This window comes from Vicugna pacos, chromosome 20 (assembly GCF_048564905.1).
Source record: "Vicugna pacos chromosome 20, VicPac4, whole genome shotgun sequence".
NCBI lineage: Eukaryota > Metazoa > Chordata > Mammalia > Artiodactyla > Camelidae > Vicugna > Vicugna pacos.
The window spans coordinates 1,676,413-1,693,741 of record NC_133006.1 but is presented as its reverse complement, the minus strand read 5'-3'; the positions used below and the strand labels follow the sequence as shown (position 1 = coordinate 1,693,741).

The 17,329-nt window shown below is 44.1% G+C and overlaps 1 protein-coding gene across 1 annotated transcript in view; it reads right to left on the bottom strand.

The window, feature by feature from the left end:
- The window catches only part of LOC140687537 (uncharacterized), a 46,001-nt gene that overhangs the window by 11,057 nt on the left and 17,615 nt on the right, over positions 1 to 17,329 (bottom strand). The window contains exons 7-8 of the mRNA XM_072944654.1: positions 433 to 491; positions 83 to 235 (exon numbers count right to left, since the gene is read on the bottom strand). Coding sequence (XP_072800755.1) covers positions 140 to 235; positions 433 to 491 — 155 coding nt within the window. The 3' untranslated portion in view covers positions 83 to 139. The remainder of the gene's footprint in view (positions 1 to 82; positions 236 to 432; positions 492 to 17,329) is intronic.

Here is a 17,329-nt window from a genome sequence, read left to right as displayed (position 1 = left end):
CTGGAACAGTGTGCTACAAATAATTTCTCCACTGAAAATTCAAAAATAAAATGAAAGTGATGTAATGCTGTGTTGAACTCACGTGAATGGGCTTCCTGCAGTGCTTGACAGTTCTGTAACCCCGAATGACTCAGGAGAATCAGCATGGCTCCTGGGAGTCCCCAAGTAACTGCCCATCAGCACGCTGACCACCATCACACGTGCCAGGGTTGAATTGCAGAGAAGAGAGCAACCTCTGAAAGGCACAGGGAATGTTGACAAGGGAATAAAAGGCTGCGGTCAATCCTGGGACAGAGGCCCTGTGAGCAGAGGCCAGAAGGCTGCAGGTGAACTGGAGTGGCCCTGGGGCAGGAAGGGACCACAGGGGAGCATATCTCAATTATCTCCTCTCTCTCCCTCGGGTAGGAGGGATAAAGCCTGCATCCTTCTCACCTGGAACTGTGGGTTCTGGCTGGCGGAAGTCTTACCGACACGGAATGAATTTCTCAAGACTGCGGAAAAAGGAAAGAAAGCGAGAGGGATTAGGGAGCCAAATCCACGAGTCTCTCAAATGCTCCCATATTTATTGTGTATAATCAAAGTAAAAAGTCAATAACAGTTGTGAGATAGTAGGCAGGAACTTGGGGAAAGAAGGGATGAGACAGAGATTGTAGACTCCACCATGAGTACTAAGGCTTAGTTTACCTTTAGGGAAGTCATGGGCTGAGGGGAACAAGATACATTTTTTAGACATGTTCATTACAAAGCAGACCACCAGACCAGCCTGGTCCCTGTTTTGGGGATAATAGACTATCTAACACCACGCAGGCCTGGCGTTTATAGCTGAGGGCCTGGGTCATTGCTCTGCAATAAGCAGTGTGCTATCTATAACCTCAAATATGCAAGCAAGGCATTGTCTCTGCTTTTTATGGCAAGGAGACAGGAGTGAGGATGCACAGGTGTTTGCTTTAAAGCAGTTAATAAGCACATTTTTTTTCTTAAAGTTGACAGGCGGCTGGGATGTGTTACAACTTGTTAACTCAATCATGGGCTCCCACATGGAACCATTATGGAGGACATCCTAGGATGACAAATCCTGACTCTGGATCTTTTCCTGCCAGCTTCGGCCACTCCAGCAGGGTCTAGACACATCCCTGAATAACGATCCCTCAGAACCACCTAAACTCTTAACTCCTGGTGCTTGAAACTTAATTTTAGCTCTACACAACTTAATGTAGAAAAGTTTCAGAAATAAAAGATATTATATTCTTTTTATATCTCATCATAAGACTGATTTTTCTGATTGCTCTAAGCTGCTTCTACATGGTAAAGCACCTAATTCTGCAGGTGAATTCAGTACTTTCCTTTGGGCATAACTAGACAGTCTGGGCTGTCTGACTTCTATTAGTCAAATACCAATACACTTAATTGATTTCTTTGTTCATCAATTTCAGCCTGGAGGTGAGGGTCTATCACTATTTTCCTCAGCCCACCCTCTACTCTTTTCTCATCAGCATCTCAGGCCTCCTGAAAACAAAACAAAGCATTTGTTTCCCTTCATCTACACTTTCCACAAAGGCAACAGGAATCATCATGCCTAGAGAATGAATTCAACACAAATGTTAAAACAAAAATCTATAAACCTGAAGCAACTCCATCTCCGACTCATGATACACAATGACATGAGAGTAAGTGTGTCAGGTACAAAGCATGCGTGAGCCTGACCACCTCATTTCTATTCTTCAAAGGAAGGAAGGTTTTCGTATTTTTTATTATCATTCTTTGTCATTGTTTCTGATTAAGCCAAAAAATTTTTTATGAAATAATTAAGCACTGCAATAACAGATTTTCGCTGTATCAATTACAGAAGGAATTCAGAGGGGATAGGAAAACCCACCTCTGTAAAAAATGCAAAATTCCTTCCCCTGTTAAGAACACGAATACAAAATGCAACAGAGAATTCAAATTCTTGTGGAGAGGACAAAAGCCACAGAATCAAAGCAAAGTCATTATTATGACTCAATCCAAAATTCACTGGACAAACATGCTCAATGCATTCAAATAATTTTTAAGGCACACTGCAAACCATTCACTTAATTATCTACAGGCTAGAGGAAGAATTTCCCTCTATAACAGACAACATAAATCAATAGGTTGCCCCACCAAACAAGGAACAAACATCAGGTTTTTTGCAGTTCTGATAAATCAGCAAGTTTTAAAGATCAAAATCCAGAAATTTTAAACATTCATTCACACCAGAATGAATCAAGCACTTAAAAAAAATAAATAACCCAAAGAAACTAAACACATTGATCACGTACCTGGGTCAATGAGAAATTCTTGTGCAGCTGGGAAAAAAAGAACAGTCTATAGACTTATACTTGAAAAATAAAACTACTTTTAAAGATAACTGCTAAAACACATTTCATCATTCATGTTGCCTTGAAAAATCTGAGGCACTTGTCTCTGATCAGAAAAGCAATTCTGAGTATTAGTATGTTACAATTCAGTGCCAGTTTGCTTTAGAAGAAAAAAGAAAAGCTACTGTTTCTCATCTTGCACAAAGTTTAAGGAACCTCCCTGCCTCTATCTCCTCCCATTTTCTAAGCTCATGCTCCCCAACCCTTCTGAAACAATTATGAGAACCTCTTATTCCCACCAATATGCCAAATCACAAAAGAGTATCAATTTATTTGTGTAAATATATACCTACACCTTGAACTGGAGGAGAAAGATTTCAGAAGGCTATATGGAACTTATTGCTATATTCCTGAAATCACACACATACACGTTCACAGAGACACAGACATATACAAACTGAATTACTGGGCACTTCACAAGCTAAGGACTTACAACTTCTAGAAGATAACTTTGTAGTTAGTTTAAAATACAAAACGGTCAGCTTTTGAAAGCCTTGAACATTGCAAAATCATCCAAATATCAATGAGATCCAATAAGCCTTCTCTGTAGAATGTAATTCCCCATGATGGCAAAGCAGACCCTAAGAAGTAGTGGATCCAAGACTCGTGTTTTTCACTAGCTATGATCGTTTTAAAACACGTAAACAGATTTAGAAAGGTATGTCCCCATGACATTTATTCTTATTGAGATGGCATATGTATTCAATTGTCTATGCAGTAAATAGGACCCATGATGGTGTTTAAGAAATATTTTGTGTATTGAAATATTTATTTTTAAGTGCAGACAAGGAGGGTGGGTATTACTCCATTGTAGAGCACCTTTTGTGCACGCACATGTTCCTGGCTTCAATCCCCTGTACCTTCATGAAAATAAATAAATACAAGTGCTTACTTAAAAATAAGAATAAATTTATATAAAAAAATAAATGCAGACTAAAAACCACTGCAATCTAGGAGCCACAATTATAATAAAAAACAAGTGTTTCTATCAAATATTGACTATACGCCAATCACAGAGACAACCAAAAGTCACACCTGACAACCATCACGTGTGATTCTCAGCAATCCTACTAAGTAGACACGGATGAGAAACCCGGCTCTGCGGATGAGGAGACGGAGCTCGGAGGAGCCGGGGACACTGACCGTCCTGCTCCCCGTGACACCGCGTCAGCCCAGGGCAAGCGCTGACAGAGCTGCACTGAGGGGACACCCAGCTGCATGGAACCATGGGGGATTGGGGAGTCCTAGAAAATACTCAAAAGTGTTCAATGAAAAACCAGCTCAAATATGTTACTCTGTGCCCCATCCTCTAAACACAGAACATGTCTGGGACCTTTTTGATGCCTCCGTGTCCTTTCTGCCATCATCAGTTACGTGCCCTCTCAGCGCGACCAGTCATGAACTGGACCCCATACGAAGTGCACTCAGATGGAAGAGCTTTAAAAGCTGTTTTATGAAGTTTGTAAGACTCTGTCTATTCCTCACACAGGCGGTCATCCAGCACTACTCACCGGTGCGGATGTACCACCTGAAATCACACCTTTCTGCTTTTTAAAATCCCTTCATGTAATACAGACTTTTAAACAGCAAAGAAGCAGCTCAACCACAGACAGTGGACATCTTTTCACCAAACGGACTCAAACAGCCCATCGGACTACCTGGAAGCCCTTTTCTTCTATTAAACCCACTTCCAGGTACTTCATCTGATTGGTGGACTCGGCCTCTGAATGGCCTACTCAGAGAGATCCCATCCTCACATCCGGGGGTGGGAGAGGACCCTGCTGCTGGGAGAAATCAGTGAGGAAGGTGGACATCCTCCAGCCATTTCTGCACGGGTAGAAATGCCACATGCTCAGAAATTATACCGTCAGCACCCCTGGGCTCCCATGGACTGGTTTCACATTAAGCAAACTTATGACACACTGATGCAAGAAAACCAGAAATTTAATTTATTAATGTAACAGGAGATGTGAAACTACAAACCAGATTGAAATATCAGAGTTCAACCATGAGTACAGATTCTCCTCCACGGCCCAATCTCGGGCAGGCAGTCACATGGCAAGCGTGGACAGAAGCAGAGCAGGAAGGGTTTCTAGATTAACTCAATGGACTAAATTTCTGTTATAAGAACAGATCTACTGCCTGGAAAACAATTAATGCCAATCACGGGGCACACTCCATGGACAGTGGCTGAAACACGACTGTGAGTACCTGTATAACTCCACTTTCCCTGTCCTTTCTGGTCTAACTGATGCAGAGGTACAGAGATCCAGGGATGCAGATACCTGTAAACACCCAAAGCCCATCCCTGGGAGCCTGGAAACCAGATAGCCAGGATTTAAATCCCAGCTCTGCCACTTACTAGCTCTGTTACCTTGGCCAAATTACTTACCCTCTGTGTGCCTCAATTTCCACACTGTAAACCTGGGATAACAATCAAATCTTTCTTACTCACTTGTTCTGAAAATTGGAGGATTCATTTCTGTAAAACTCTCAGAAAAGAATGTAGCACATTTTTGGTGCCCAACAAATTTCAATTTAATAAGAAAGTGATTTACAAGTCTCCCATCTAATCATCTTCTGTGTTTCATGACTATTCTGAGTCCCAAAGGAAATCCTTATTTCCCCTCTTATAAACTCTTGAGGAGCACCCTTCTGTTTCAAGCCACCACCTGTTTAATCTGATGGGGGATTCCCTCCTCCCCACTCCTCTGGTCCATGGGAGACTGCTTCTCCCTTCACACCCCTGACCACTGGCCCACGGCTAGCCCTCCTCACACTAACAGATTGAGGTGTGAGTCCGGGGAGACAAGCAGGGCATATGAAAGCTTTCCTTCCCCTCCAGTGTTGGCCACCCTTAGGAAGCAGCCGGGATGCTCAGTTCCATGGCAAGACAGTCCTGTGCATTATGGGTCAGAATCTCTCAAGGGAATGCTCGCTGTGGACCAGAGTTACCTGGGACTGCGTAAGTCTCTAATTCTGGGACATAGTGTCATGACACTCACTCTCCCACAGCCCTGAATTTCATGGAGAACGTGGCTTCATCAGTAATAAAGGAGACATTTATCGCCTGCCTGTTCTTCTTTGTCATCTCTCAGTTGGCTGCTGGACACAACATGTGTATAAGTATTGGGTCCCCTTAAGCCCCAACATATATGAAGTAACAAAAATTCTGTGGCTTAACATTGGTTCAGGGCGACTGTGTAACTGTCCTGACTCTGCTGATGCTAAATTATGTGTATAGGAACTATGGAACCTCCTCAAATATCTTTCATCATAAAACCAGCTTTTCTTATTTTCCTGTTTCTCAGTAATTGCCAAAGACTATCAAATGATGGCTTCACACCAAACAGCAGTTAAGATTATGAGCCCTCTTGTCATACACACTGTGCTAAACACTTTACATAATTTCTAATTCTCACAATTCTACAAAGCAGAAATGAGTGTCCCCATCTCACAGACGAGGGAAAAACTCAGAAAGAACTGACTCAGGATCACGTAGCTCAGTGGCAGCGCGTGCACGCAAACCCAAGTCAAAACACCACACCCCTTTGTATATGTACCAAATCTCCTACCACCCATTGACACACAGCGGTGGGGATAATACTTAGGGAACTCAGTACACTTTTCAGCTTTAAGGTGCTCCAGAGGCCGCTTCTAGCTCTTTTATAAAATCCCGGCTCACTGGTTTCTAACACTGCAAGAAAAGTCCGATGTTGCAACTGTTTGCACAGGAAGTCTGAAATGTTCACAGCGAGATGATAGAATAAAACTAAGACATAAGCAGAATAATAGTTCCAGGTAGTCAGACATAATGGACATTGTGCTACCCTGAAGCACTAAGCAAAGGAATCAAAAAAAAAAAACAAAAAAACGTTGTTTAAGACTTCCTTTACAAACAGGAAAGTTAAGACTGTAAGAAGGTGTAACAGCGCCACCTATGGCTTAAAAGGCCTTCCTGGTTGCCTGGAAAGGTGCAACACAAAAATTGCCTGTGGATCAGAAACAAGAATCAGATAACTAAAAGCTTATGTAGCACATACTGCTCTCCTAGTCCTCATGTCTTGCACTGTAGCAAAAACCAACAGACCTGTACTAGGCCTATATTCATAAAAGTCATGTCTGTATTTTTCCAACAGGAGGTAATCTAAGTATCTTGCAAAATACTTCTCAAAGAGCCAGGAAATCATAGAAGTGTATTGAAATACAAAAACATTTATTTACATATTAAAACAGCATGAGCTTTTTTCTATTAAAAAAGCTGACATGTCAAATCAATGTTTTGATATTTTAAAACCTATTAAGAGTGCAGAAAAATAAATCAAAATTTTCTTTAATCACAAAAGAGAGAAGCTTATTCCCTGAAAATGATCAATGTGGATTTTTCTAAACTTAATGCTTCTGGTCAGAGTCCTACGAATTTAAATGTCTGAGTGTATAGTTACACGGCAGCATGAACACTGAGTTGTAACAATACACATTCTGTGTAAATAATCTTCAAGGTCGTCTGCTTAAGTCAATTTAACTAGTCCCTGTCTCAATAGAATGATACAGATTTCATTAAAACTTCATACTGCAAGCACACACACACACAAAACCCTGAATCCTTGTTACTTTAAGCCATATTCATATATATCCATATTGAATATGCATCAGAAACAAGCCACCCTCTTTAGTATTCACAGTTGATCCTTCTAAACTATCTGTCATTGTGACAGCACATTTTTACTAAGCAGCTCTTGGATGCTTTGTATACAAGGCGTCTACCTCTCACAGTCAGACATGGTAAACGGCATCACTCAAATTTCACAAATGAGGAAATATACTTAAGCCATGGAAACAACGTACATATTTATCATCAGGAAAGAAAAGAGTAAAGATTTTACTTTCAATATGCACTGACAAACTTTTCCTCCATACTAAGACTACATACATAAAACAAATTCAGTCATTGTAAATTATTCTGTCAATAAGCACCACTAGAGAAAAACAAGCAACATCATTAGCAATGATTGGACTTTCAAAGCCCACTCCTATTTTGCACTATAATCATTTTTAATGTTTTGTTTTTAGTGCTTACATAGCACTAATATAAAGAAAACATAAACTATTTAAGTCATTACCTGAGAATGCAACATTTGTGAAAATGTACAATTTTAATTTATGCCGCTCTGTCTCACATTCTCACTGGTGTCTCTCCTTTGAAGGCCTCATCAGGCTGAGATCGCCAAAATCGGTCATTTATGGACTCACAGGAGTTCGGGAAACCACTCAACGGGAGGCTGATCAGAGGAGAAATTGAGAATGCATCCTGTGCAGCCTGGATTCCAGCACCGAGCTAGGCACCGCCAGCTGCGTTTGATTTGGGACAAGCTGCCCACCTCTCAATCCCTCAGCTGCAAAAAGGAGACATTGATACCTACCGTCAAACACCTGCTTTGAAGTAAAACATGAGAAAAACAGTTTAGCCTTTGGTAGGTGTCCACTCACAGCAAGCTTGGTCATTATGATGATGAGGATTACTTTTAATAAGTTAAGCTACACCAAAAATTAGAAATCACCATAAAGGAGAAACATTTTAACTCAATAAGCATTTCCTTTTGAATGAATTGATAAAAGTTCTAATGATTTTTTTAATAAACCAAATTTTGTCCATTAATTTTAGATTTACCGGTTTATGGACAAGTCTCCAAAAAAAGAATTAGAGGCCTCTAACCTCTGAATACTAAGAAAGTAAAGTTTAAAAAAATTATGGGGGAGAGTATACCTCAGTTGAGAGAGTATGTGCTCAGCACGCATGAGGCCCTCAGTTCAGTCCCCAGTAACTCCATTTAAAAACTTTTATTTAAAAAAAAGGAGAATTAAAGGAAAAAGATGGAGGACTACAGAATTTTTTTAGAGAATCCACTCAGATTTAAGATGGGGAAAAAATATCCATTTCTCACAGGAAATCTTGAGAACTATGTAAACCGGATCTGAGTTGTCTAGTCTTTAACATTATTCATGAATTCATATTACCAAGTCTTAAAACTACCTGATAACCCACAGTGGTGATAGTGATCATAAAACCTGACAATGCGGATCGAACTCCGGCTAGGACTGCTCTGTTCTGACATCTCTGCCCCTGAGGCCTCACCAGGCTGAGAGCACTAAATTTTGTCATTCATGAGCATCTCGTGTAAGTCTTCCACTTGTGCTTCTCAGTCTCCTCTCACCAGCCCCTCTGAGGGAAGCACTGTTATCATCTTCCCCACACGCAGATAAGGTCACTGAGGTACAGAAACTAAACCTGCTCCAGGTCACATCGGCATTAAAGGACGTCTGTATTTCTGCTGTTTTGCGGTTGACAAAGGAATCTGAGATATCAATACAAGATAGACTGTTAAATAATCAAGTCTGTCAGCTCTTCACCTCAAAGAGCAGATACTATAAATTCCTGATGTAGGATGAGGCTGCCGCCACAAAATGACTCAGCTAGAAATTAATATCCAAGATGAAGCAGCGGATACACATAAATATTCATGACTGTCAACTCCTCTCACGGGTCTTGGCCCTTCACTGCCTGAATGGGGGTGAAATCCCCACCCGTGTCTGGGAGGGTAGCGCGGCTCTTCCAAGTCTCACCCAGGCTTCACAGGCTGTTTCCCCCTACAGACTGTCCTAAATGATTAAAAAGCTCACAAGATTTTTACACCAGCCAAAACTGAAAGACATTTCTGCATATGGAGCACTTTCTCAGGCTTAAACCATTTTTGCCTACACTCAGCAAGGGGGAAAAAAGAAACATGACTCTGCAAAGTCTCTTAGCCTTACCACTCACAGGAGTTGAATGGTCTCAGCACAAGATGACCCTTCACATTACAGGATGAGAACAAAATAAAGCCGCCCCAACAACAAGCACTCCCAGAGACAGCGCTCAGCAGTCTTCTGCACACTCACGGTTGTGCAGCCCTCACCACCATCTATTTCCAGAACACTTCATCACCCCAATAGAACACCCCTGTCACTAGCAGTCACTCCACAACCCCCCTCCACCCAGCCCCTTGCAACCATCATCTGCTCTCTGCCACTGCATGAGCCAATTCTGGGCATTTCTAAGATCACTGAAATCAACAATATGTGGCTGTTTGTGTCTGGTTCCTTTCAGTTAACGTGCTGTTGTCAAGGCTTTCCCATGTTGAAGTGGTATCAGCATGTCTCTTTTTTTTTGAAAATGTTAAACTTTATTAGAAGGTGGTAAATACTATCAAAAATAGTAGAGTGGGGTATAAGGGGTGGGGTTTCAAAGGGAAAAGGCCGGGTTGAGCAATCAGGGTGGACTACCCAGAGCAGATGGCTTTTTTCATATTCCCCTTTATTTATTTTTTCTTTTTTATTCACTCTTATGTCTGAATAATATTCCACTAAATGGAGATACTACATTTTGTTCTTTCATTCAGCAGCTATATATGGACGAGGTCCAGAAGAATGAGTGTAAGTGGTGGCTAGCAGGGATGGCATTTAAGCAAAGGGCAAGATGTGCTTTCAAAAAAAAAAGTGAACAATCAGAGGCACAAGGAAATTCAGCACGTTTCTGAGAAAGTGCATGGTTGCTTCAGTAGGACTGCCATGCAGGGCTGTGGGGGATAGTGACAGGAGACACAGTGAGGGAGTCACCTGAGAATATTCCCCACTGCAAGCAGCTCAGCCAATTCTCCTCCCTCATCCTGTATTTTAGAGACATTTTTGCTAGCTTTTCTCTTATTTCAAGTAACAGTACTTTAGTTACACATCTGATCATCTGCATCAGACCACATTAGCTCCAAGCCACAGAAAATCATTCACTGACCGGAGCAGCTCCAAGACATAACATTGATGGACCAGGGAGTCCTGCAGCATCCCATCCTGCAGGCACAAACCACACATGTTCCCTGGTGATGTCCGGAAAGTAAAATGCATGGAAATATCTCACTGCTGCTGCACGACATCTGCCCACAAATTGCCCCCAAATCATGCTGGCACAGCACTACTCAACCCTTGCACTACCCAAAAAAAAAAAAAAAAGAGAGAGAGAAAAGAAAAGAAAAGAGAAGAAAAGAAAAGAAAAGAAAAGAAAAGAAAAGAAAAGAAAAGAAAAGAATAAAGCTAAGAAAGCAAATTTAGGCTCTTCCATTGAAAACCAGCAACCATCACTGCCAGTATCTGAGCTGGAATGATCCTGACTTCAAAAACCACTGTGCAGTTACTATTCAAATGTGACAGACATATATGTATTTCACTTAGATGATATTACAATAGGATTTTTCTTTTCAAAATTTCCAGTTGCAACAATAGCACAAGAAAGTTTATGTTTCATTTTTTAAAAAAAATCAATTATTTTCCACTTTGTTAATTTTGAATCTATTATTATTTTATAAAGGGAGCTATGCTGCAGATTATAAACCAAATATCTGGCTTCTGCAAACAAGACCTATATGACTTCACTATTTCAGAGCAAGCTTTAATGATGCTTTCAAATTGGGGGCGCTCACTAACAGCTCTTTAAATACTGTCAAAGATGTGCTATTATGTAATGCAAAGGGTCTACCTACACATCAACTCAGAAACCAAAGAAACTACACGAAAGCCTTAGTTTATCATTTTAAAATATTCCTATTATTTTGAATATTAAATTTCTTAAAGATAAGATATTTTTTGAGAAAGACATCAGTTGTATTAAATTTCCTCTCACCAAGAAAGCAATCTTTATCAAGAATTACTACCCCTATGAAAATCCAAAAGACAGGACGTTTCTAGCTAAGTTAACTTACAGATCTCAACACAAGCCTAAATCCTATCTGCTCTCACTTGAACGAGCCCAGCAAAGTCCTGGGCTACTCTGGAACTTAGCTCTTCTGTTCCATATGTTGGCAGAGCTAAGATCATCACACAAGGCAGGGAAGGAGAGAAGAGGTAAGTCCACCTGGCGGCCTCCATCTGTTTACTTCCAGCCACAAGGTGTCGCTAGAGCGACCCCGCTAACAAGCCCTCCACACAAGGAAACCCGGCATCCACTCTGCCCCTGCGGTCCCCAAGCAGTCCCGACGCCCCTCTCCCACTGGTGGCCTCCGAGCCTGTGAATGGTCTTCTAATGACCCTCCCAGTTGGTCACACCCTCCCCCTCTTCCCCGCTACACACACACACACACACACACACACACAGCCAAGGCAGCCTTCCCAAAGCACAAATTTGATTACATCTCCCCCACTTCAAACCCATCAGAGGCTCCCTGGTAGAGTTCTAGCCCCACCCCCGACCCTGCTTGTCCATCCTCACCTCAGTACCAGGTCCCCAGTGACCTCAGGGGCCCCGTGACCTGCTGCTACTTCCCACTAGCCTCCAGGCTCATTTTAACTGTTTGTCAAGGAAGTCTTCCTTCCCTCCAACCTCCGCACTTTGGATTAGGTGCCCTGCTGTGTTAATAAAACATTTTAATCTAAGTCAACTTCTGACACTTCTAAGCTCTCAAGAAGCAAGTACATTTTGCTTACTACTGTGGGTCCACCCCCTCTCCCCTAGACACTCAGAATTGCGTGTTTTGTGAATAAAAGAATGAAGGGGTGGGACTCAAAAGGACAGGCAGAGCTGCTCTCCTAAGGGTCACTTCCTGCTGACACCCTTCACTGCCTCTTCTGTGTCAGTTCTAGTAAAAACCAAGCTCCTCCAAAGCCCTCCACCCCTAGGCCCTCTCCAGTGTCCTTCAAAGCAGGGTCACCCACCACCCTGGACCACACAGGGCAGTCTCCCCGAGTCCCCACCCCACAAGCCTCCAGGCCTCTACCCGGGCTGCTCCTGCCACCTGAGTCACCCTCTTGATTCCTTCCCCTGGCTGACTCTTACTCTGTCCCCAGAACTGAATGTAGAGCCAATTTCTTCCAGGAAGTCCTCCCTGATGATGTCCTTTAGCTCTTGGCTGGGCTCCATCTACAGCAGCACTGCTTGGCGACCAACTGGTATTTGTCCACCTGCTCTTATGAGACCATGACCTCTTGGAGGCCACGTGGGAAAAAGGAGTGAGGTGACAAGAGGGGTGGGAAGAGCAAACAGGAAAGTCGCAGCTCAAGTCCCAAATTCAAGGATTCTGTCTCAGATAAAAAGAATAAACTGTTTCATACGTGTGTCATTTGGCTATGATTTTTGTGGCTCATGGAAAACAAGAGCTTGGTGTTCAAGCCTGAAATCCAAGTTACATGCAAAGAAATGTATATATTCATATCCAAAGGAAACCAGAGCTGCTCAACAACACTTTGCAGTTAAAATCCAAAGGAACTTTGATAAAGGCAATCTCCCTCTCTCTCTTTATTTTTATTTATTTATTTTTTTTGGTATCATATAGTTTTAGAAGTATTTGTATAACTAAGTGATGGCTACAGCCTATGATTCTGCACTGGAGTGTTTGGGGCTAAGGAAGCCCAGATTACATGCACTGTGTAAATGCAATCACACCAACACAATGACAGGCGCCCTAGTGGCTGAGCTGAAGTTCCAAAGCAGAGAACCTTATGTTGGAAGACAGCTCTCAGTAGAAAGTAAGAAATGCAATGTTCTGTACTCAATCTCATTAGCTTTATGAGCCATTAACAGATAGTATGTCTTGTCTAATGAAACCCCAAAATATATTGTCATCTTCGATTTTCTCCATCTGACTGTTTTATGCTAAATTTGGATATCAAACCCTCACTCCATACGGAAAGCTCAGGCCTTAGCTGCAGCACAGTTACATCCCGTGGAAGAAAGCCGATCAAGGGAGAACAGGAGAGTTTCCCTTCAGAAGCTGCTAAGTGTGGTTTTGCACCTGTATGTCATTTACAACCACGCCATCGTCAAAGGAGTAAGACCTTACATCTGTGGGGCAAAAAGCACTGCGGTGGTTCTGAACCATGAAAGAACACTGAGCTTTGTGCAACAGTCCTGAGGCACTTAAAGCGTACTTTCTCTGAAAGGCTCCGAAACTGACTCACTTCACCATTTCAGGTACAACCGGAATTAGTAGAGAGAACATGCCCTTGAAGTCTGACAAGGCCCTGCTGGAATCCTGCTACAGCATTTACTAGCTGCTAAATGAACCAATTCCTTAAACCTCTGAGGAGGCTTCCCAATCTTCAAAACGGGGCTGCCACCGCCCACTTGGGAGGCATGGATGTGAATGCAACACGCAAGTAGGGCGGCCGACTGGTACGTGACACGGGGCCTGGCTAGTTTCCCTCCGCTGCCCTTCTCCCCCTTTAAACTTGCACTGTTCCCCCTGGTAAGGGTGAAGCCCCAGGAACAGACTGCCCGATTCTTCTGTATATCCCCGGATACATACCTTACCCTTAGGAGGTCAGAAAAACAACTGCCTCCTCCCCAGTCACTATCAATATTCTTAAGAGTCTGGGTTTTTTTAACTCTATGTTTCAGGGAGACTATTCAAGAATTGTTCAACCACCGTTCTCCAGGTTGGCTCCCCTCCCAACGCCCATCCCTTCTTACCTCAAATCTTCTGTCTGATTGCCTTTTGTTCGTGGGAAAGAGAGTCCGCTAGGGTGCGGACTCCCTAGGCCTCCCTCCCTTCATCACAGGAGAGTGTGACTACATTCTCCCAACTCCCCACTCCGACTCCAGCTTCTGAGGAGTTTCCCCTTCTGGACCCTGCAGCTTCTGGATCGTCCCAAGACGCGCACACGTGGCCAAAACCCTCTCTTCAGATTTCTTCCTGTGTGGCCCTGCCCACCCCCCAGAACCTTAAGGATAAATGCCATTGCTCTGAAAATCACAAACGCCGCTGACTGACACACCAAAGCTGCATGGTCCGGGCTTTCCTCCAAACCAGGCACAGCCCTGCCCCCCCTCAGACACAGTCTGCACCTCTTGAGATGAGCTGATCCACTTGCACGGCTGTGAATACCAGCTAAGAATGACGAATCCCAATGTGTATCTCTAGTCCGGCTCCTTCACCTGAGCCCCAGGCTCATAGACACGAGTGCCCCTTGGAAGTCCTAACTTGGATGACAAATGGCATCTTTAAAATGCCATATGTCAAAAAAAAAGGCCTTATGTCCACCATTTACTCTAGACTTCGATTCCTGGCAGGTACCTCCCAGGCTCCCCATTTTAGTAACAGCCCCAGCACCCACCTAGGTGTTTGAGGTCACATTCAATTTCCACTGTTCCCTCCACCTGGCCCTGCCCTGGAATCAGTCTTGTTATTTCTGTCGCTAAGCCAGTCTCAAGTCTGGTTCTGCAGGGAGCACGATGGAAACCCACAAGCTCACAGCAAGGTGCACTGAGTCACAGTCCTCCGAAGGGAGTTCCCTGGAGGGGGAGGCATCTCCTGCTGCCAGTCACCTCAGAAGGCACTGGATTCTCACAAAGAAGGACCAGAAAAAGGACTCAAGGATCTCCCGTGATCTGAGGTTTGAAGGGCCCGAGGTCTGGGGGAGCTCCTAGTTAGCTGACACTCCTGTCAGTGAGCAGATGAGGATGGTAGGAACCCAGGCAAGTCTGTTCTCGCTCCGACCCCTTTTCTCTCGGGAGCCACGGGAAAGGCCAGTTTCCAGGGCACAGACCGGCCATCACAGATCCCAGCCTGCATTTGCCAACCCAGACAGCCTAGACTCCTACTTGCGACTCTTACTTCTGTTCTGTTCCCCCCCAGAATGTGATGGACTCTTTCAGAAAGTCTGGACTGTCTCAAGCGAGACCAAGTCAGTGAAGGATGAAGTGTCCACATTTGGACCAGAGCATGAAAGGAGAAACAAGGCCTCATGTCCAGCATGACGGTGGTGGCCAAGCCCTTTCCCTGGGTGAGATGAACCAGGGTCGGGGTGAGAATGCAAGGTCCCTTCACGGCTGACAGGGGTGTTGGAGACTCACTACCGCAAAATAACCACACGGCCGTCAGTGGTGGACATCAGCTGCAACAGACACAGAGTCAGATATTTACTGCCAAAAAGGGGTAAAAATAAAGGCCGGTGCAGGGAGGCCTGCACGGCTGCTGAGGCAAACCACAGACCTGGCTCTGAATGCCCACTGGCTGAAGCAGAGAGGAAGCTACAGTCCCCTTTAGCGGTCCCTGTGTCCACCAGATCCAAGTGAACCAGTTACTTAGGACAAGGCAATGTTTTCCTGATACTTAGAAAAACCAGCCTCATAAAGGGAACAAAAGAGTGGCATGGTTTTAGGCCCGCTCCTGCCCCTCTATGAATGCAAAGTAAAGTAAATGGCACTGGGAAGGTGAATGCAAAAAAAAACCAAAAAACAAAAAACCGGTGACTGCTTCCTCCAACAGCGTCCCCTGCAGCTGCTCACCCCCGAGCCGGCCACTTCCTCACCAGTGACCGCCGGCCAGGAAGCGCCGTCACGCACGTCACACAGCGACAGCCAGGAACCTCGTGCCGAGCACGTTTGTGTAAAAGCCAGAATCAAGCAAGGTGCTGCAGAATTTGACTTTCCAAGTTTAAATACTCCATGAAAAAAATCCCTCAGCAGCCGCCTAAATCAATTCGCATCTCACTTCTTCAAAACAAATAAACAAAATTAGCAAGAGAGCATTTGTTACCAAATATAAGGACGAACTAACAGGTTCCTCAAAGCAAGGACTTTAACAGATATCAAACTCCAGTGGGTGATGTGCTAACATAGCAAAAATTCCAAAAAAGTAGAAAATAAGATGACTAGGATAATATACGAATCATGGCAACTGTTAAGTTTTTGCTTTTTATAGCGATGGAGACGGCACAGAGGGCGATCTGGCTATTCCAATGCAGGGTGTGCACAGCCCACATTTTCAGACCCAACAACATGCTCACGGGGTGGTATAAGGGAAAAAGGAAAATAGAAAAAGGAATAGAGGAACAGCCAAAATTAGAAACACACGAGAACAAAAATGACTTTGACAGCATTTACAAGAAATTACGTCAGTGTGATGAGGACAGGGACGCAGGGACGGTGAGACCCACCCTCACCTCCTGATCCAGGGAAGGCAGGGGCCTGAGGGGAGCGATGCTGCCGGGGGACCCCAACGTGGTCAGCGCCCCAAACCAAAACTTCACCTAGATGCGTGTAGACAGCTTTTGAGCTACAAAATGTGGTCGCATTTCAAGCTGGACAACTTTACTCACTCCCACCAAGAGGAACAGGGGAGAATTAGGTTCTGCTCCTGAACCAAAGCATTGTTTAAAAAATTAATGACTGTGTAATAGTAAAAGCAACAATGGAGTAAAAGTCACTGGCGGAGAACGTGCTTGACCCGAGCTCATTGGCCACGTTATCTCACTGACGTTCAGATGCTGGCTGAGCCCTTATGGTACCAGAACAGACAGACCCACCAGGAGGGAGGTTTAATGCGCTGCTGTATTTTGATGCCGGCAGCCATGCCTGGTACACAAGGTTCTGGGTAAACAATGGTGACAGTGTCAACCACTATGGGCTAAGCACACATCCAGCTACTCCGCCAAATCCCAAGGGCAGACTTCAAAAGGCAAAAACAAGCTGGCATTCTCTGTTGGCTCTGCAGAATCAGAGCCAAGCAGTTGCTGAGCAAAAATGTCACCAGTGCCTCCTATGACAAAATAGGAGGCACTGGCGTGGGGCTGGGGCAGGGCTCCAGGCTTCCACTGATCACCCACCAGTCTGTCCAGGGGGTGAAGGAGGTTCCTGCTTTCATTGCACCGATGCACCTACCTTGAATGACGCCTTAGGACTCAACAGGAGGTGACAGGTGAGGTGAACGGAGCCAGCCTTGGTGTAGCACGGTTCTGTCAGCTATGCCCTCAGCAGTGCCCAGTTTCCTAAACCTGACACCTCATCTCCAAGGAGCAGAAGTGTAGTGTGGGCATGTAGATCACAGGGCCCTGTGAGCACAAGTACAGATCATGGCCACGACATGCCTCTCCCCTTCCTTAAGCCATAGAGGAATGTCCGGGGAGGA